General features: G+C 34.2%; 1 protein-coding gene across 1 annotated transcript in view; it reads right to left on the bottom strand.

The window, feature by feature from the left end:
- KCNH7 (potassium voltage-gated channel subfamily H member 7) overlaps positions 1-22993 on the bottom strand; it is a 476729-nt gene that overhangs the window by 44772 nt on the left and 408964 nt on the right. The window contains exon 9 of the mRNA XM_045819059.1: positions 11062-11261. Coding sequence (XP_045675015.1) covers positions 11062-11261 — 200 coding nt within the window. The remainder of the gene's footprint in view (positions 1-11061; positions 11262-22993) is intronic.

Raw genomic sequence — 22993 nt, 5'->3', positions numbered from 1 at the left:
GAGATAGCACAGATGGAACTGGAGAGCATTATGCTGAGTGAAATAAACCAGGTGGTGAAAGACAAATACCATATGATCTCACCTGTAACTGGAACCTAATAACAAAACAAATAAGCAAATAAAAAATATAATCAGAGACATTGAAACTAAGAACAATCTAACAATAGACAGAGAGGAGGGGGAGGGGACAGTGGGGAGAAGGGTTTTCAGGAACTACTATAAAGGACACATGGACGAAACCAAGGAGGAGGTTGGAAACAGGGAGGCAGGGAGGTTTGGCTGGGATGGGGGGGCAGTGGGGGGGGGGAGAAAATGCAGACAACTGTAATTGAATGAAGATAAAGTAATTAAAAAAAAAGAACAATGGACAGTAACCAGAGGGGAGATGGGAAGGGATAATGGGGGGAAAAGGGTGAAGAGTTTTCAAGAACAACTATAAAGGACACGTGGACAAAAACAAGGGGGTGGAATCAGGGGAGGGAGGTGGGGATGGCTGGACAGGGTGGGGAGAGATAGGGAGAAAGGCAGAAAACTGTACTTGAATAACAATAAAATTCAAAAGTATTTAATAAAAAAAGAAAAGAAAAGAAAACTTTACAAAGGTCAGTAACTTAAAAATGAAGTAACAATTTGCTTTTGCATTAGGTGTAAGAGCCTAAACATTTATAAAGTAGAACTGTTATATAGTTCATTAAGTCTGATTATAATCTAATAATAAGAAAAAATTATTAAAAAGTGACCAGAAAATCAGAAGTACATGGAACATAAGAACAACATTCTATGATGACCTTTGGATTAAAGAAGTAATTTAAAAGCAATAAAAGAAAGACATTTTACATTAAAACCCATGGACCTAGAGAAAAACTTTCACTGACTCAAACAATAAAAGATCTTAATGCAGGTGTTAAGAATAATAGGACAATCTAAAGAAATAAAGAAAGAAGGGATTAATGAAAGTAAATGCTAACAATGAATAATAGCAAGAATAAATTAACCCAAAGTTTAGTTCCTTGAAAACAACAATGAAATACAGGGTCCGGCAGAAGTAACACCTGCTTGAGTATGGTTGGTAGAATAATAATATGGGTATAATAATTTATAGTTTTAATTTAAATATTTCACCTAAAATGTCACATGATGTGTTTGAGTGTGATATTGTTATGTTACAGAATCACATGCTTATCATTTTGTAATAAAAGATTTTGTAGTAAAAAAATAGGTGTTATTTGTGCCAGACCCTGTATATAAATATTTTAAAGTTCTGCTAAAAGAGAGAAGACAGAACAAAAATATACAAGTTTAAGAAGGAGAAAGAGGATGTATCTGCTGATTCAGAAAAACTAAGTTAAAAGAGAATCCTACATGCAACTCTATAACTTTGAAAATCAAATTAAATGGATAAATGAATTCTTGACAAAATATAAATTGCCAATATTTATTAAGGAAGAAATACAATAAATAATTACCATACTTGAGTTGGTGTAGTGATTAAAAATCTACTGGTTAAAACCACCAGGACCAAAGGAAAGTAAGAAAACAATCCCATTTGCAATTGCATTAAATACACGCACACAGGAGTGTGTGTATTTAACAAAGGAGGAATAAATTTAACAAAAGAGGTAAAGACTTATACTTGAAAAATTAAAAAGATAAGAAAAGGAACAATGGATTTAGTATTGGTGAAAGTTTACCTGGGGGAGAGGTCCTTGTTTCTCCAGTTTCGACTGTTGCTAAGCACCTGGGACTTTCTGCCCTGGAGATCTCCTATACTTAGCCCATTGCCCCTGCTTTGCTCATTTCTAACTATCTGACCCTGGAAGTGGACTGCAGACAGGGGTTTGAATCTTGGTACTACAATCTGTTAGCTCTGGAAGCTTGATTGCTGATGCCATAGTGTGAAATTTCTCTAAATTGAAATTAATGAAGAACGATCTAAGTGCTAGATCTCCAAAATGGTGACTTAGGTAAACCCAGCTCACCTCTTCACTTAACTGCATCAAAATTACAACTAAGCTATAGAAAAACAGTAACTAAGAACTGGCAGAAATAGAATTGAATAGCAGTTCTGCAACCAAAGAATTGGAGAAGAAACCACATCCATCCAGATTGGTAGGAGGGACAGAGACTTGGAATGAGCTGGTCCTACAACTATGTGTGATGGATAAAAATCAGGAGGGATATCTCAGAAGTGAGGGGTCCCAGGCCCACACCAGGACCCCCAGCTCAAGGTTTCAGTACTGGGAAAGTAAGTCTCCATGGTTTCTGACTGTAAAAACCAGTGGAGATTGAGTCATTGGAAGAAACTACAGGATACCTACATAGTTCTTGTTAAAGAGTCCATACATGGACTTACTCAGACCCACTCCCACTGAGCTCCAGCACTGAGGCAGCAGCTTGAAGGGCAACAGTGGTGTGTGCGGAAGAACCAAAGTGTCTGGCATCAGGGTGAGAACTGGGGGGTCAACTTTCTTCAATACAGAACTACTGGCAGAGGCCATTGCTCCTGTCTGAACCCTCCCCACAGAGCACCACAGAGCACAGTGCTAGTCATAACAGTTGAATGTAATACACAGAAAACAACAAGAAAGGCTATCAAAATGAGGAGCCAAAGAATCATGGTCCAAATAAAAGAACAGAACAAAAGTCCAGGAAAAGAACTAAACAAAATGGAGATAAGCAATTTTTCAGTTGCAGAGTTATATTACTATTTGTGAGGATGCTCAAGGAACTTAGTGAGTACTTCAACAGCATAAAAAAGATCCAATCAGAAACAAAGGAAACACTGATTGAAATAAAGAACAACTTACAGGGAATCAACAGTAGAGTGGATGAAGCTGAGACTCAAATCAATGATTTGCTACATAAGGAAGCAAAAAACAACCAACCAGAACAGCAAGAAGAAAAAAAGAATCCAAAAAAATGAGGATAGTATAAGAAGCCTCTGGGACAACTTCAAGCATACCAAGATTCACATCATAGGAGAAGAGAAAGAGCAATAAATTGAAAATCTATTTCCAAAAACAATGAAAGAAAACTTCCCTAATTTGGTGAAGGAAATAGACACACAAGTCCAGGAAGCACAGAGTCCAAAAAAATTGGATGCAAAGAGACCCACTCCATGACACATCATAATTAAAATGCCAAAGGTTAAAGATAAAGAGAGAATCTTAAAAACAGCAAGAAAAAAGCATGTAGTTACCTACATGGGAAAACTTTTCAGGCTAGAAGGGATTGGCAAGAAATCAAAGAGATGAAAAGCAAGGACCTATAGCCAAGATTGATCTACCCAGCACAGATATCATTTATAATTGAAGGGCAGATAAAGAGCTTCCCAGACAAGGAAAGACTAAAGGAGTTTATCATCACCAAACCATTATTATATGAAATGTTAAAGGTCTTATTTAAGAAAAAGAAGATCAAAACTATGAACAATAAAATGGCAATAAATACATATCTATCAACACTTGAAGCTAAAAATACAAACTATACAAACAAGGAGAAAAGAAACAGAATCATAGATATGGAGAAAGGTTTCATGGCAGCCAGACGGGAGGGGGGTGTGGAGGGGGTAGGTGAAAAGGTAAAGCGATTAAGAAGAAATAGGTAGCTACAGAATAGTCATGGGGTTGAAAAGTACAGTAGAGGAAATGGAGAGCCCAAAGAACTTATATGCATGTTCCACGGGCATGAACAAAGATGTGTGGATTGCCTGAGGGAGTGTAGAGTGCTAGGTGGAGAGAGGCAAAGGAGGAAAAACTGGGACAGCAGTAATAGCATAATCAATTTTTCAAAGAATAAAAGGACAAATAAATGGAAGCATATACCATGATCATGGATAGCAAGAATTAATATTGTTAAAATTAACATACTACTCAAAGCAGTACACATGCAATGTAATTCCTATCAAAATATTAATGGTATATTTCACAGAGCTAGAAGAAATAATCCAAAAAATTACATGGAACTAAAAAAAGACCCTGAATAGCTGCAGCAATCTTGAGAAAGAATTACAATGTTAGAGGAATCAGGGTACTTGATATAAAACCACCAGGACCACATGATTTAAAGATGCTTTCTAACATTTAAAGAGCATATAATGGTAAACCAATATTATTATAAAATAGATGCAACATTTAAAATAATTTACAAGTCAATAAAAGCAAGGTATTAAAAAACCTATGACCAAGTAGAATTTATTTTAGAAAAGCAATGATATTTAAAAGTATTATTCTTAATAGTAAAGCTATTTTCATTGAAATCAGCTATTACCATACAAAATTGTGTGGACAATCTAGTGACATCTACTGGCTATGTTTCAGTTTGGAGTATGTTGTAGACTATTCTGACATAAAAAAGATTACCAGGAGAGTGGAAAAATTTACTATGGCATATATGTAGATAATTTAATACATCTCTGGATTATTAATATGCACCATCTGAAGTGATGGGGCCTAAATAAGATAGATTCTTATCATATAGTTCTTAAACTAGGTGTAAAATTCTGTTTGGTCTAGTGCACCTGACCACAAGGAGCCAATGATGCAAATGAAAAGAGGTTTATTAGGAATATCTGGTAATGAAAGAGGCATTGCCTATATATTTATTGAATCCACACTCATCCCCATGGAGAGCAATATGTCTAAACCAAGAAAAACAAATAAATATATATAATTTTCTTGACTATTTCTGCCTAAGGCTATATGATTAATAGGGATAGATAAACTACTGTGCTTATTTTCACCCTTCAAGATAATTAAAAAAATCTGACATATTCGGTGGAACATTTACATATCCATTTTAAATATACATTCCCAGGCCATTGGCAATGTCTCAGAGAACTCTTCCACAAAAATAAAAAATATCATACCATTTTTTGGAGAAATTTTGGATGGTTTGATTCCATTAGGTTTGATAAATACAGAGCTTCTCTAATATTAAATAGAGACTTATTTAAATGGATTTAAGGTCATATTTCCAAGGAATATTTTAAACCTCAACTTTAATATCTCTCTCTAAATTTTTATTATTGACTAAACCTGTGTTGAATATCAAATGATCTTAAAGTGAATTGAGTTTGAATTACTCCTGTGTTCCTATCACTCCAAAGACAGTGTTTGGAAACACATCACACTCTTCAGCAAAAGAAATTGCACTCTAGATTCCTGATCAAATAGTATCATTATTTTAAAGAGTTCAAAAACAATTTGAGACATCATTCCACCTTCCTACAAGAGGAACATTAATAAACAGAGAGGCTGGAGCACAGAAGTGTGTTTATTGTCAGCATGGTGTTCTTGCACTGACTGTTTTCCTTGTTTGAAGCATTATTTCTCTTGGCTCAGGAACCACTAAAGATCAGATCCCACTGTTGTCTAACTCACTTTGCAAGGAAGCAGCATGGTGCCAGCTGTAAATAAGTCCTTGATAATGGCCAGAGTTCAGGATGAAGTGACCATTATCATTTGTCAAATATGACTGAGCAAATATCATGTGTGACCTGAAGATACCAGATGTCTGTCTGATGTTTGATATTGTTCATATCAGGGGGCTTCAGATGGTATCAATTGTTCTCTGCAGTATTTTTGAGACTTTAGGCTAAATAGTTTTTGTGAAAAATGAAAACACACATGCCTTGCCCTTTTTTAAGCACCTGTTGCTCAGGCTCTGGCTAGGATAGGTAAATGCATATCTTGCTACTGCAAAATTTTAGTACCTATCCAGTTTCTGCAGAGCCAGACAGCTCTTATCAACTAATAAACATGAAGAAGAAAACATCTTTTAAAATGTGTTGTAGGTGACTATTATTTTAATTAAACTCCTAAGTGGTAACTAGGTATATTTTATGGAAAACTAAAAGATGTCACCAGTCTTGAGGGTAATTGTCATTTAAATGCACATTTTTGCTAGCCACCATGCGCTCTTTCTAAGTGCATAGATTTCCTTGTGGGGCAATTTGGACATCAGTGTACAGAATGGGCATGTGTCTTTCAACTGAGGCAATAATTGCAATGCCTTCTGCAACTTGACTGCTAATCTCAAACCTACGCCTTTTTGTTAGAATTGTACTGGTGAAACAAAAAATATCAATTAAACTATACAGGCTTACCTATGCAAAAATTATATTATGCTGTTGATATCTTTAGAAGTGAGTGATTTTATTTTCTGAAGAATTCTTTGAAAAAGAATCATTGCCCAGCGGTGGGGTAGTCAGATATGAGGGCACCATATTTCTAGTCATTTTATTTATAGCTCTTTGATTAAAGTTTTTTGTTGACTGTATTTATCGATTTCAGTGTATCAAAGAATCATTAGGAAAAGGTAATGTGGAATCAAAAACAATGTGGTGAAAATGAGCTGTGCCATTTTGTAAGCCTTGCTTTATATTTTTGATGGGGTTTAATGTCAAGAATTGTTTTTCACCTGAGTTGCTGAGCTGAACATAACTGAAAGAGCTTGTCATTACATTTCCGTATGGTTTATCAAAACTGCCCACGAGAGCACGTGAAAGTCTAGCTCAGATGAAATTATTTAAATAAATACAGAGAATGGGAGCAATGAAGTTTTTAAAGCAGTAGAGTTAGAGTGTGGAAGCAGATGTAAGTGTTGGCAGTAGGTAGTGAGTAGTAGTAGTAGTAAGTAGTGGTTAGTTAAGGTCAGAGGTCAGTTAGCAGAGACTGCTCTGACAGATAACAGAGGAGCTGGGAAGGAGTGATGGAAGGAAAGGAAATCAAATTTCTTAGGAGTTAAAAAACTCCTAAGAACTCGTACCAGGCCCAAGAAGTAAGAATTTTTATCAAACAATATACAATTCTTTATATTTTCTTTTCCATTTTGATTGGCTCTGTTTGTTGGATCCATTCTAAATGTATGCTTGGTCACTCAGAGTCCCACTGTAGTTCCAAGCATTTTTAGCCTATTAGGTTGACTTTTGATTGAAATTCCTAAATATTCTCCCTTCTTCAATCCTGTCCCATTTTACACTTCTTCCTTTCTGAGGAATTAATTTAATCTCTGCTAGACCAAGAGGACTGGGCCATACAGTGGAAGGGACATGGAGTTTTCTGCTTTATCCTGAAAGCCAAGGTCTACAGTATTTCTCTTTTCCTTCCAGCCTGCCTTTCAGCAGCCTTGCCTATCTGCCTTGTTGAAGAATTTATTCCTCTTCCTAGGTTTTTATTCTACTCCTTCTACATCTGATGTTCAAAATTGTCTCCATTAATGTCAAGGCCAAACAAACAAACAAACACAAACCCAAAAATAAAAACAAAAACAAAACCCCTCAATTGTTCTATCTTCATAAAATAAATTAAACAAAGTAGTTTCTGGAGTACCTGCCTTAACTCTTCATTGCTTCTACATGTGCTTGTATTCCTATCCTTGTCTTTACCTGAAATGGCCTCTTTGGTTCTCTGCCATAACAATTCTACCGCTTATTTAGTCCAGTGGTTTCTGAAAAACATGAAGCAGATGTTTCATAGGGAGACTAACAGGTCCACTACAGGGAGTGAGAGAGTGGGCAGCAGGTAGGTTAAAATCTCTGTCTTCAAGCAGAAAAATCTCCCACAATAACTGTTTCATGCATTTAGCATATTTGAGTTCTGGTGCTTTAAAAATATTTGAAAATGACAAGTTTAATGAAATTACAGAGAGGTTAAGTGACTTGTCCAAGATTAGTGGCATATTGAGGGGATAATTTTAGGTAAGGAATAAAATTTGTCATTAAATGTTCATGAAGGCTTTCTTTCATGCCAATGTAATTTTAAATTACAGAGTAATTTCTGTGTAATTGATTATTTCTCTCCAACTAGAATGATGTATAGGCCATGGTATCTGGGTCCCTTCTTCAATCATGCCAGGCTTTTGTGCTGCTACCCTGATGTGTAAGGTGATTTTCAGTTCCTGGCAATGTTGCCACTAAAATCTATGCTGGATAATATCAGAAGGTTTCATATTGGGTTAAAAGGCAGTGTTGATTTGAGGAAATTCCTTGAGGTGAATTTCATCCTATCCTGAGAAAGTATCTCCTTCTTCTTAATTAGTCAAATTTCTGGGAGTTAGAAGGGAAAATGTTTTCCAGAATTTATGTAAATACATTTTTGAGGTAATTTTTACCATTCCTAAGTCTGACATCAGATGCAAAAGAACAGCTTCCTTTCATCGGTCTTATTATCCTGAACTGTTTCTTTTTGCAACCTGAACTACTTGATTCAACTAAAAGAGAGCTCAGAACGGTTTTGGCTCTGGAACCTTCTGGCAATAGCTGCTTCACAAAACCCCCCAAAGATGCAGGAAATAAGGAATATGGCTGCACAGCTTAGGTCACTTCTTTCCTGTCTTGTGATCTACCAAGGAATCAAATATTTTGGGTTATGAAAAATAGTTTTAGGTCAATTAACACCGTGTGACTGGATATCTTGTACCTCATTTGGACATGGCTGAAGAGCAAAAATGACCTGAAATGCTTCATGAGAAATCATATTTAAGGTTATATTTAAACAAAATAAGATGGAATGCTAATGTAAAATACAAAAGATAGATGTACTTATATGTATCACAATGCATACAATTAAATCACTTTAAATTATTATTAAATCACAGCTTAGTAAACAATTAACTGACAAGACACAGAGATTTTAACAATGTGTTTTTGGAGGTAAAAAAAATCCATTTAGATTTTTTTTAACCTCTCAATATTCTAAGAGTACAATTGCTTTTCTCTAATTAACTCTGTTTTGAACATTGTGCTTAATTAGCTAAGATCTTCTATTTGCTGGGTTTTGTGTTATCTTGCACTTTGATTTTTTACTCACTTTGCAGTCACAAGATGAGGAATGTAGACACTGTACAAACAAAAGTTCGTGCAAAGTCAAGCTCTCAAAACCACATGCAAGACTCTGGCACATGGTTTAGAGCTCACACACTTCAGGATCATGTAATACAGGCATGCAGATGAGAGGGAAGAAAAGTACCTACATTATGGAAATAGAGGATGGTGAAAAAGAATGACATTTTCTTTATGACAATTTATCTAATGCAAACCGTATACCCATAACTTTTACCAGAGCGGAGCAAGGGGCAGAAAAGTGACTTTGTGTGGGTAGGGGGAGACTGTATATATATACATATATATATTATTATTATTAGAGGTCAAGTCATTGTTAAAGTTAAGGAATTCTATTCTGTACTTGGCCTCTTCGAGGTAATCTTTCCCAATTTCTTGCTTTGTATTTCCTCTTCTACATCATGCAAAAAAAGATCAGAACTAACATTGGAAATCATTTAACAAGCTCTAAACCTGACAGATAACAAGGGTGCTCTCCACAATTTACACGAGAATTAAATTGGATATAAATACCTCCTGTTCTTACCGGTGGGTGTTGTGATTCCATGTGTTAAGGTGTGAAGCAGACAGGAAAGAGATAAATCTTTCATAAGTACATTGTAAATAGGCAAGTGGTATATAAACCATATTTATAGGTAATAGAGTCAAACAATGAAAGGTAAATAGTTGTCACAAAATAGACTTTATCACAAAATATGGTCACAAAACTAGAGTTATATGCAGAGGGGAGGTGCAATAAATCGTTGTTTTATTACTGTTACTGAAATAATCTTGCAGCAGTATAAAACAACAAAACTGAGTGACACTTGTGTTGCTCAAAAATTCTTGACACTGCTTCAGTCAACCCAGCATTAGAGAATCCCTAATAGTTTCTGAGCGATAACTTTGTTGAATAATAATATGTAAAAGTGATCAATGTAGAGGTGTTTTCTTGTAAGATTAAAGTGTTTTCTTTGTGAGATCAATTTATCAAATACATTTTCACAAGGAACTGTGGGATATTTAGATATATCTTATGAAGTCTATATGATTTTGTATAAAATGTGCTGATTACTCTTTAAAATTTTTTTAGTGGCATGTCCTTCTCAGTCAGATAAGTCACACACTAAGATAAACTTATCCGTATATAACTAGGTCTTTCAAATTGGGCAATATTTGCAATGATCTCTGCACCTGGGCTGCTAATTTTGAACCTTTGCTATTTTTATTAGAATATTATCAGTCAAATGAAAAATGCCAATCTAAATTGTATAGGTTCACTGATGCAAAATTTGTATTATACTGTTGATGTCACTATATGTGAGGGGTTTTATTTTCTGAATATTCTTAGAAACAAGTTCTTGCTCAGTGGAAGAGTAGCTGTATGGGAAGGCACCATATTTTTGATCTTTAAAACAAAAAGATCTATGGTATGCCATAGAATTTGGATTTGTTATATGATTTATCTCAAACAATCAGTTTCTAAAAACCAAATAGCAAGGTCAAAGAAATATACAATTTTTCTAAGAAGAGCTGTATAGACACCAGTCATATTACTACTAACTATGTTAGGTTTTGAGCATTGTTAGAGGAAGAAATAATTATAAGAAGTGATTGTTGGTGTTCAATATGCTTAAAAGTTATGAAGGAATCAACATTCCCCTTTGAAAGGAAAGATACATTAAAATAGATACAATAAAAGGGCACAGTTGATTTTTTAAAACAGAAAATTTTTCATACCATAAATATGAAACTTCTTATTGTAAAGTGTTTATGACATACTTAAATTCCCTAAATGCTTCTATAAATTCTCAAAATGTCTTATTCTTTTAAAGATTCTTAACCTTGGATCTCTGTTTGGGGTCATCATAGTTATTACTGTTACTTGCCAAAGCTTAATGCAATGGGTCCAACTGTTTTTTGGGGGTGCTGGTAGCTAGGCCATCTGGTGAAAGCCCAAGCCCCAGCTGAGCAATGCTGTCCGACCAGAAGGGGGAACTCTGCTGCACACAGCTATACCAGTTTGCATCGTGTTATAATGCCTTTGCCACACAGTATAACTAGACTATAGCATCATGCAATGCCATGAATTGAGAATGAGAGACTACCTCCAGGGGAGAAAATAAATATCTGAGAAAGGAAAACAAAAGCAAGGGGTTCAAAGCTGGTGAGACTGGCTTTTCCTTTTGGCTGTAGCTAAAATGCTATGGTACTTCCTTTTTGGAAACAGAAATACATACCATGTTCATGTCAATGCCATTGGTGTACGTCCACGCATGCTGGAAATACTCTTCGAGCCGTTGCCTCAGAGGGTTGGGAATTTGGTGAAAGCGAATGAACTCTTTTACTCGCAGCATCTGCATGTGGTACCTGGCAGTTCCCGAGTAGAGTCTTTGGATAATTGCAGATACATTTCCAAAAATGCTTGCATACATTAGTGCTAGATTGGATAAAAAACAAAGTTATGGGGGAAGATTGCACTTGGGCACCTTGTCAGAATCTCAAGTATGTTGATTTTTTATTATTTCAATCCAGGTATGAGGATTTACCATTGGCCCATTGAGGAAAAAAAATTAAGCCAATACAATTGTAAATTTTATAGTTTTGATGATAATTCTGGAGGGGAAAATTGTCTAAATTCACCATTGATTCTAAATTAAAGTAAAAATTCAGATTGTTTACCATATCAACTTGTAACCAGATTGCTGATTAGAGATAAAATGCATTTAGAATATTTTGTTTGTAATGTAATAAGAAGGTATGTCATGGGGTTACCATAGATATGTTTTCTGGAACTGGAGTTCAAATGTTAATTTTTAAATTGTGACATCTCTGCCTCTCAGCCTCAAACCTAATTTTAAAATATTTTAAAAAATCTACTATAAGTCTTAAAATTATTTTGAATATTTGGATTTGCTGAAGAATGAAAAATTATTTTAAAGAATTCATACTTTCCTAAGAGTATTTATATACATTTTTAATGTATTAAAATTCATTTTATAGTATTTTTGCATGACACATATATCTCTAATTTAGAATAGGAGAATATTATTTTATTTTTGCAGGGAAAAATAAACTACATCTTTGTTATTTCATCTAAGGAAAGGAAACTTCTATACAACTCTTTTTATATACTCAGTACTTGGGTGGGATATCTTTCAGTACTTCCTAGGCTAAATCTTTGTAATTTAACATAAGGTTTTTAAGCCATCTTCTTTTTCTTACTATATTTGTATTTAGTTGCAGATAATCCTAAAAAGTGCTATCCTCTCTATAGAAAGTCACATCACGACACATGGTCTCTCTCTACCTTTATCTTTGGTTGTGTGTCAGAACATTAGAGTAACAGTAGTTGTGTTTATGGCACTGGAACTGCAATATATGAAGCAGGTGGGAAAAAAGAACAGTTTGAAGTGTTTGATTCAACTATATTCAACCAACACATTGTTTTCCAAACACATTTTATAAAACATTGTATCAATAAACCGTGTAATCGTTTTTAAAGTAGATTTTGGCCAAGTTCACAGTATTTTAAAATGACCTATCTTCTTGGGCATTTCCTTTCTTTTCCATCTTATCTTTGTCTCTTGGTTAACATGGTCCTTACTTACCACAAGTGTCCTTAGTAAGAGAGTGTCCCAGAGGAATGGGTGTCCCTTTGCTTTTATCTATCTATCTATCTATCTATCTATCTATCTATCTATCTATCTATCTATCTATCTATCCATCTATCCATCTATCTTTTTATTTACTAAAGATTTTATTTATTTATTTATTTTTTTTAGAGAGAAGGGAAGGAGGGTGAAAGAGGGAAAGAAACATCAATGTGTGGTTGCCTCTCATGTGGCCCCATACTGGGAACCTGGCCTGAAACCCAGGCTTGTTTCCTGACTGGGAATCTAACTGGTGACCCCTCGTTTTACAGACTGGCACTCAATCCACTGAGCCACACCAGACAGGGCTGTTTCTATCTATTTAAAGGGTGAAAGTCAGGGCCATCTGTAGTGAGTCTGAATTGGGATGTGTGAAAGACACTATGTCTAGTAAGGTAGACAAACTGTTTAGGCTGTATCCTCCACAGGAATAAAAAACATGAGCCTAACTTTAGTAAATGAACAGTTGATTAAGAAAGGAGTTAGTGATATTTGCCTGAAATTGATTCCAAAGTACCTACCATCTGCTCAGGAAATAGTACAGGTTTAATTCACTTGATTTAATTAGAGGCCACATAATCAATGCTAGTCATTTCACCTAAACCACATAATTACTTGAAGAGTCAAGGAAAAGACTCTTATTTCAAATTTAATAAATACTGAGGTTTTTTATACCCATATCACTCTAAAATGAACCAAAACATAGTTTGGGTCATAAATAGGTATTTCCATTCATTGACAAAATGGTAAAATCTAGATTATAAATACATAGTTGAATAATTGAATGACCTGTATTTCTCTTAAGAAATTCTATGCTGGTGGCTGGTTAAATTATAATAAAGGCATAGTTTTTTTCTATTTTTTTAAGAAAGCAAATAGAGCTAAAGGCTGCCAGCAAGAGAGAAGCACAAAATGACTATATTCTGTACACAATTAGTTAATGCCCATCATCTGACATAGAATATGAGTCAAAAGCACATTGGAGTACTATTTACAGGCATTTTTCCCTAACTCACCCTTTTATCTAGTTTTCCATAATAGGGGATTCCTATTTCATCATAATGATTTACTTTAGGTTTAGATATTGTATAAAGAAACCTTATCAAAACTATTCCTTTAGCATTCTACAGCCCAAAACTGATACACTAACCAGACTGATGAATATAGTTGGCCACTGGGCAGTAGCTGAAACATGCTGAGAGGGCAAATGCACTTGCATTTCTCCAAATTACACAAACTTAAAAAAAATTGTAAACTTAAAATTTTATTGATATGTAATTTACATATAGTAAAATTAATCTCTTTTAAGTGTATAGTTCAGTTAGTTTTGACAAGTGAAACAACAGTCAATACATAAAACATTTCCATCACCCCCAAATACTGCCTAAATGTCTCTGCTTGTTTGTCTGCTCATTTCAGGCCCTAGACAGTCACTGGGGTCCTTTAGGTCATTGAAGTTTAATTTTCCTTTCCTGAAATTTAATACAAATAGAAGCAAGATGTGAATGTTAATTTTGCTCAACATTATGTTTTTGAGTTTCATTTTGTTGTTTGTGTGTAATTTATTGTTTTTTTTAATCACTGAGTATATTTGCATTATATGGCTATACCAGAATTTCTCTCTTCTATAGATAGAAATCTCATTGTTTCTAAGTTTTGGCTATTAAGAATAAAACTACCATGAATGTTTGTTAGGCATACATTTTCATTTCCCTTTTAGAATCCTAAAAATGGAATTGCTGAGTTGTATGGAATGTTTAACTTTATAGGAAACTGCTAAACTGTTTCTTAAAATTGTTACACTCTGCTCAGCAACATACGACGATAACAGTGGTTCCACCATCTTTCCAAATTTTGTACCACCGGTCTTTCCTTTGAACCATTGTAGTGGGCATGTAATATCTCGTTAGGGTTTTACTTTGTGCTTCCCTGGCAAATAATAACATTGTTTCATGTATGTATTGGCCATTCACATAGCTTAATTTGTGAAATGTTTGTATAAATCTTTTGCTCATTTTTAAATTGAGGTGCCTTCTTATTATAGAGTTGTACGAATTCTTTATATATTCTGGATACAAGTCTGTTTCTGTATATAAGTATTGAGAATTTTTTTTTTGGTCTACTACTTGCTTGCTCCTTAACAGTGTCCTTTGAAAATGTTGAAGTTACTAATTTCAAATTTATCAATGTTTATTTTATGGCTCAGGATTTTTTTGTATGTTTCAGTTTAAGTAAATTGTATTATACAAATTATTTGTCCATTTTATCAAACTGTTATATTTTTATTATAAAGTAATTCATTATGTTATTTTATTATCCTAATGTCTTTAGAACTTGTAGTAATTTCATTTTTATCATAAAGGCCTTAATAACTTACGACTTCTCCCTCTTCATTCTAACTGGTGGTTTATCAATTATATTGGTCTTTTAAAAGAGCCAGAATTTTCTTCCATTAATTTTCTCTACTGTTTGCATGTTTCATATTTTAATATTTTTGTTGTTTCTTATTTCTTTCTTACCACTATTATTAGTCTTACTTTTCTTGTCATTTAGTAGCTTTTTAAGATAGAAACTTAAGTTTTGGATTTTAGAACTTTCTCTTTTTCGTAAAAACATTTAAAGCTATAGGTTTCACACTGATCACTGTTTTAGCTACCTCTTACCAATTGTGATGTTTTATTTTCCTTTTAATTCAGTTTAAACTATTTCCTAAGTTTCCACATGATTTTTCTATGAATATTAGGTTATTTGGAGTGTGTTACTTCATTTCCAAGTATTTGGGGATTTTTCAAATATCTATTGTTGTTTCTTGTCTTTAACCTTTTTTTTTTTTACTATTTTTTCTCTAATTTCTCTTGTGTTCAAAGAAATACCCTGTAGGATTGAATACTTTTAAATGTATTACAATTTCTTTTTGGGTCCAGAATATGATCTTGGTTCTTGTTTTATAATCCAGCATAGGGTCTGTCCTGTACAGTGTTCTATCTACACTAGAAAAGCATGTATATTCTGCTGTAATTCTATAACTGTCCACATGTCAAGATAATTGATAGCACTGTTCAAGTCTTTTATATCTTTACTGATTTTCTGTCTACTTATTTTATTAAGTGCTGAGAGAGGAGTACTGTAATTGCCAAGGATCTCTGGATTTGTCTTGTAAAATTGTGTATTTCTACTTTAGGATCTGTCAGTTTTTACTCGATTTAAGGTAAAGTTCTGTAATTGGGGGCATATATATTTAGGATTATGGCACTTACTTTATCTTTGGTAATAGTCCTTTTCATGAAGTCTACTTTGAAATTCATTTTTTTAGACTTTTGTCATGATTAATATTTGTATGAACATTTAAAAAAATATTTTACCTATGTCTTTATATTTTAAGTGTTTTCTTTAAACACTGTATGATTGAAACTTTAAAAAATAGAACCTGACAATTTCTGTTGTTCAATGAGGGCTTAGATCACTTATATTTAATAGAATTATGAATATATTGATTGGGTTTAAATCTAGCATCTTGCTATTTGTTTTCTATAGTCCCTTTCTTAAAATTTTTTCCTGCTGTCTTTTGGATTTATTATTTTTTATTGCTTAATTTTGTTTTCCCTGTTGGCTCATCAGCTGGGTTTTAGGGTTTACATATGCAGTTTTAACTTAATCACTATCTATCTTAAATAAAGTAATACAATTTCATGTATAGTGTAGAAATTTTTAATAATATGCTTCCAGGTCCCCTTCCCATTTTTGTACTACCATTGTCACGTTTTTAATTCTACATATGTTATAAAACCTACAAATTCAGTGTCATTAATTTTGATATAAATACTTATTTTGAAGACTTTTAAAATGATACAAAACATTTTATATCTACCCACAAATTAAACATTTCTAGTTCTTCATTCCTTTTTATTGATCTAAATTTTTATCTGGCATCATTTTCCTTTCACTTAAAGAATTTTATAATTTCTCGTAGTCTGCTCATAATGAATTATGTCAGGTTTTGTTTATCATTTTTGAGAGAGTTTAAATGAACAGAAATTTCCATGTTAAGATTTTGTTTTTCTCTAAGTACTTTAAAGGTGTAATTCCATTGTCTTTTATTTTGATACATTTATTGGGGTGACATTGTTTAATAAGGTCATATAGTTTCCAAGACTACATTTTATGATACATAATTGATACATTACATGTGTGCCCACCACCCAAAGTCAAATCATCTTCCTTCATCAATTTTTGGCCCCCTGTTCCCTACACTACTGCTCCCCACTCTAACCTCTGGTAACCACACTACTGTTGTCTGTATCTGTGAGTTATGATTTCATATTCCACATGTGAGTGAAATCACATAGTTCTTAGCTTTTTCTGACTGACATTTGCTTAGCATAATATTCTCAATGTCTATTTATGTTGTCTCAGATGACAGAATTTCATCTTTTTAATGGCTGAGTAGTATTCCACCATATGCAGGAAGAACTGAAACACCAGAATTATCTTCTGGAGGGTGAGCCCTGTGTAGTACAGGCTTCCCCTAGTGAGTGTTCTAGGAACCCATCTGTATCAGTGTACCAGTGGGCATTGTTGTGAGAGGCTGCATTTGGCTTCAGTGAATTTTTTTTGAAGACAATATGTTTGCATATTTCATGATGGGTGAGTTACCAGGTGATTTACTGCCCACACTGCACTGAGTGTTCAGCAGTTTTTGACCAAAACCAGCATGATCCCATGTCATACCCTCCCTAGTCAGCTGATCTCACCCCGAGCAACATTCTTTTGTTTCCCTGGATGAAAAAAAAGTCCTCAAAGGGAAATGTTTTGCCAAGGTGAAAGAGGAGAAAGAAAAAACACTAGAATGGCTAAAAGTCATGAGTTCAAAAACTGTTTTGAGTGGTGAAAAAAATGTCTTGATAAGTGTATTGAGTCAAATGGAGAGTACTTTGAAGGTGACTGAAGTTTAAACATGTACAAATCAATGCACAAATTTTTAATGAATAAATTCCATTTTGGGGGCTTGCCCCTCATATACATGTATCACATCTTTATTCAATTCCTTTTTATCCAATTACTGTGAATAATGTTGCAATAAACATAGGACTGCATATATCTTTGTGAGTAAATGTTTTCAAGCTATTCAGAGATGGATTGTCATATGGTAACTCTATTATTAATTTTTTGAAGAACTGCCAGTGGTTTTCCATAGTGACTATAGCAGTTTACTATGCAGTGAATTAGGGTTCCTTTTTTCCCACAACATCTCCAACACTTGTTATTACCTGTTTTGTTGATAATAGCCATTCTAACAGGTGTGAGGTGCTATCTAATTTTAGTTTTGATTTGCATTTCTCTACTAGCCAGTAAATTTGAACATCTTTTTATGTATCTGTTGGCCATTTTTATGTCTTCTTGGGAGAGATGTCTGTTCAGGTCCTCTGCCCCCCCCCTTTTTTTTAGATAGGATTGTTTGATGTCGAGTTGTACAAGTTCTTATATATTTTGGACAAAACTTGTTGGAGCTACTATTTGCTATTATCACCTTCTATTCAGTCGCTTCTTGTTTTGTTTTGTTGACAGGTTCTTTTGCTATGCAGAAGCTTTTTAGTTTGATATAGTTCCATTTATTTTTGCCTTTACTTCCCTTATCTTTGGGTTCAAATTCATAAAATGTTCTCTACAACCAAGGTCCATAAGTTTAGTACCTATGTTTTCTTCTATGTGATTTATTGATTCAGATCTTATACTCACTTAGGTCTTTGATTCAGTTGGAATTAATTTTAGTACATGAGGAAAAACTGTGGTCTGATTTTATCTTTTGCGCATGGTTTTCCAATGTGCCAGCACCATTATTGGAGGCTTTCTTTTCTTTATTGTTTGTTTTTTAATCCTTTGTCAAACATTATTTGCCCATATACATGTGATTTTATTTCTGAGCTGTCAACTCTCTTCCATTGGTCTGTTTGTCTGTTTTCCCATCAATACCATGCTATTTTGATCATTGTAGCTCTATAGCACACTTTGAAGTCAGATAGTGTCATCTTCCCAGCTTTGTTCTTTTTTCTCAAGATTGGTTTGACTATTCAGGTTTTTTGTTTGTTTTTTGTTATTTTTTGGTTCTGTACAAATCTGATGATTTTTTGTTCTATTTTTTTTTAATGGCACTGGGATTTTGATGGGGACTGCATTAAATCTATATATTGCTTTGAGTAATATGGCCATTTTAACTGTGCTGTTTCTTGCAATCCATGAACATGAAATATCTTTCCATTTCATTGTGTCTTTTTCAATCTTTATTAATAATGCTTTGTAGTTTTCAGCATATAGCTCCTTTACATCCTTTTCTAAAGTTTATTCCTAGGTATTTTATTCTTTTGGTTGCAATTGCAAAAGAAATTGTTTTTGTCAATTTCTGAAGTTTCTGAAATTTCATTGTTAGTATATAGGAAAGCAGTGGATTTTTGTACATGGATTTCATATCCTGCAACTTTACTGTATTTGTTTATTGTTTCTAATAGTTTTTTTGTTTTAATAGTTTTTTATTTTTTCTAACAGTTTTTTTTAGTCTTTAGGATTATCTTTATACGGACTCACATCCTTGGCAAAATGTGACACTTTTACTTCTTCCTTCCCCATTTGGATGCCTTTTCTTTCTTTCTCTTGCTTGATTTCTTTGGCAGAACTTCCAGAATTACGTTGAATAAGATTGGTAAGAGAGGGCATCATTGTCTTGTTCCTGATTTTAGAGGAAAACTTTAGTTTTTCACCATTGAGTGTGATATAGGCTGAGAGTTTCATATATGGCTTTTATTATGTTGGGGAACCTTCCTCGACACAATAACTCATTGTTTTAGTATTTAATCATAAGTGGATGTTATATCTTATCAAATTCTTTTCTGCATCTATTGATAAGATTATATGATGTTTACTCTTTCTTACATAGATGAGGTGTATTACATTGGTTAATTTGCATGTGTTATTGCATATGCATATGTAGTATTGTACTTAATTTGCCAGTATTTTGTTTAGGATTTTTCACAACTCTATTCATCAGAGATATTTTTCTGTAGCTTTATTTCTTGTGTTATCCTTGCCAAGTTTTCATATCAGGATATGTTGGCCTCATGAAATTTGTTAGAATGTATTGCTTCCCCTTCAATTTTTTGGAATGGTTTGAGAAACAGGTATCAAATCTTTGAATGTTTGGTATATTTCATTAGTGAAGCCATCTGGTCCTGGACTTTTATTTTGGGGGGAGGTTTTGATGGTTGCTTTAATTTCCTCAGTGTTTATAGGCCTATTTAGAGTTTCCAATTCTTCATTATTCAGTCTGGGATGGTTATATTTTCCTAGGAACTTACCCCTTTCTCCTAGGTTGTTGAAATTGTAACATACACTCTCATAGTATTGTAGTATGACACTTTGTATCTCTGTGAAGTCCATTGTTGCTTCTCTTTCATTTATCATTTTGTTTGTATGAGTTTTTCTCTTTTCCTTAGTGAGTCTAGCCAAGAGTTTGCCAATTCTATTAATCTTTTTGAAGAATCAGCTCTTTTTTGTATTGATTTTTTTTATAAAATCTTTTTGCTCTCTGTTTCACTCAATTCTGCTATAATTTTTATTATTTCCTTTCTTCTGATGACTTTGGGTTGCTTTTGTTCTTTTTTTTCTAGCTCTTTATGATGTAATGTTAGATTGTTTACTTGGGATTTCTCTTGCTTCTTGAGATAGGCTACTAATGACATAAACTTCCCCCTTAATACTGCTTTTGCTGCATTCCAGAGTTTTGATATGTTGAACTGTCATTCTCATTTATCTCTATATATCTTTTGATCTCACATACTATTTCTTCTTTGACCCAGTCACTTTTTAGAAGTATGTTGTTTTATCTTCACACATTTATGGGTTTCTTTACTTCCTTTTTGCAGTTGATTTATAATTTCAAAGCACTGTGGTTAAAGAATATGCTTTGTTTAATTTCAATCTTCTTGAATTTGATGAGGCTAGTTTCATGACCCAACATATGGTCTATCCCTGAGAATTTTCCATGTGCCCTGAAGAAGTATAATCTGATGTTCAGAGATGAGATGCTCTGTAAATGTCAACTATGTCCATTTGGTTTAATGTGTCATATAAGGCAAATACTTTTTTAAGTAAGTTTTATTGATTATGCTATTACAGTTGTCCCATATTTTCTCCCTTTTCTCCCCCTCCACCCTGCACCCATTACACTCCAGCATTCCCTCCCCCTTAGTTTATGTCTCTGGATTGTACATATAAGTTCTTTGGCTTCTCCATTTCCTATACTATTCTTAACCTCCCACTATCTATTTTGTGCCTACCAATTATGCTTCTTATTCCCTGTACCTTTTACCCCTATTCTCTCTCCTCCTCCTCCCCACTGATAACCTTCCATGTGATCTCCATTTCTGTGATTCTGTTCCTGTTCTAGCTGTTTACTTAGTTTTTGTTTTTTAGGTTCAGTTGATGATAGTTGTGAGTTTATTGTCATTTACTATTCATAGTTTTGGATCTTCTTCTGTTTCTTAGATAAGTCCCTTTAACATTTCATATAATAAGGGTTTGGTGACAATAAACTCCTTTAATTTGACCTTATCTGGGAAGCATTTTATCTGCCATTCCATTCTAAATGATAGCTTTGCTGGTAATCTTGGATGTAGGTCCATGTCTTTCATGACTTCAAATACTTCTTTCCAGTCCCTTCTTGCCTGTAAGATTTCTTTTGAGAAATCAGCTGACAGTCTGATGGGAACTCCTTTGCAGGTGACTCTCTCCTTTCCTTTTGCTGCTTTTAAGATTCTTTCCTAATCTTAATCTTGGGTAACTTAATTATGATGTGCCTTGGTGTGCTCCTCCTTGGGTCCAACTTCTTTGAGATTCTTTGAGATTTCTGGACTTTCCAGAAGTCTACTTCCTTTGCCAGATTAGGGAAGTTCTCCGTCATTATTTGTTCAAATAAGTTTTCAATTGCTTGCTCTTTCTCTTCTCCTTCTGGCACCTCTATGATTCAGATGTTGGAATGCTTAAAGTAATCCCAGAGGTTCCTTAGCTTCCCTCATTTTTTTAAATTCTTGTTTCTTCATTCTGTTCTCATTGAATGTTTATTTCTTCCCTTTGTTCCAAATCATTGATTTGAATTCCTGTTTCCTTCCCTTCAATGATGGTTCCCAGTATATTTTCCTTTATTTCACTTTGTGTAGCTTTCATTTTGTGACCAAACTCAGTCATTTTTGTGAACATCTTGATTACCAGTGTTTTGAACTCTGCATCTGATAGGTTGTCTTTCTCTTCATCACTTAGTTTTGTTTTTTTTTTTGAGTTTTGATCAGTTCTTTCATTTGGGCCATATTTCTTTGTCTTGGCACACCTGTTGTGTAGTAAGGTGCAGAGCCTTAGGTATTCACCAGGGCAGGGCAACCCTCTTTGCTGTGTTGTGACACTCTCTGTGGGGCAGGAGTCATAGATGGAACAATGTTACTTGCTCCTGTCTCACTCAACTTCTGTCACTTCCCCAGCCTCCCATGAGCAGATTGTGCCCTTTCATGTGCTGATTTCCAGGTGGGTGGGTTTTTGTACATTCCAGTATCCTGTGGACCATTCCGATGGATTCTCCTGTGAGACTGGAAGTTTCTTCTGCCTTTGCAACCCCTACAAGTTTTACAGCTAGAGGTTTGGAGTCTTTGGTTTCCCAGTCAGCCAGCGCCTGCCTCACTGGTGGTCTGTTACCTTGCTGCAGGTCCTTTTAGCCTGGTTGCCATCTCCATCCCTCCTACCAGTTTAGATGAATGTGTCTTTAACTCCTTGGTTGTGGGAGTTCCATGCAGTTTGATTTTCTGATGGTTCTGATTGTTTTGTTTTGTTTTTAAATTGGTCATTATCCTTCTTTTGGTTGTATGAGGAAGCTAAGCATTTCTAGCTATGCTTCCATCTTGGCCGGAACATGCAAATACTTCCTTATTGATTTTCTGTTTGGATGATCTACCTAGAGCTGTTGATGGAGTATTAAGGTCCCCAACTATGATTGCATTTTTGTCTGTTCTCCTTTTAGTTCTAATAGTAGTTGCCTTATATATTTTTATAGTCCATGATTGGGTGCATATATATTAAGAAGTGTTACATAATCTTGATGTAGTGTCTTTTTTATTATTGTAAAATGTATTTTTTTGTTTCTTTTGTTATCTTAAAATCAACATTTTCAGATGTATATATGGCTACACTTGCTTTTCTGTGGATGTTATTTACTTTGGGAATCACTTTTCACCTTTTTATTTTTGAGTTTAACTTTGTCTTTGCAGCTTAGATATGTCTCCTCAAAGCAGTATATGATTGTTTTTTGTTTTTGTTTGTTACCCAGTCTGCTACCTTGTGCTTTTTTTATTGGTGAATTCGGTCCATTTACATTTAGGGTAATTATTGATGCATGATGCCATAACCATTTTATCTTTTGTTTTCTGGTAGCTCTGTGTCTCCATTCGTTCTTTTCCTTTGTGTTTTGTCTGTTGTTTTGTTTGGC

Source organism: Phyllostomus hastatus, unplaced genomic scaffold (assembly GCF_019186645.2).
Source record: "Phyllostomus hastatus isolate PE091 unplaced genomic scaffold, TTU_PhHast_1.1 phas_contig_1, whole genome shotgun sequence".
NCBI lineage: Eukaryota > Metazoa > Chordata > Mammalia > Chiroptera > Phyllostomidae > Phyllostomus > Phyllostomus hastatus.
Note: the sequence above shows the minus strand (reverse complement) of the source record. Positions and strands in the feature narration are given on the sequence as shown.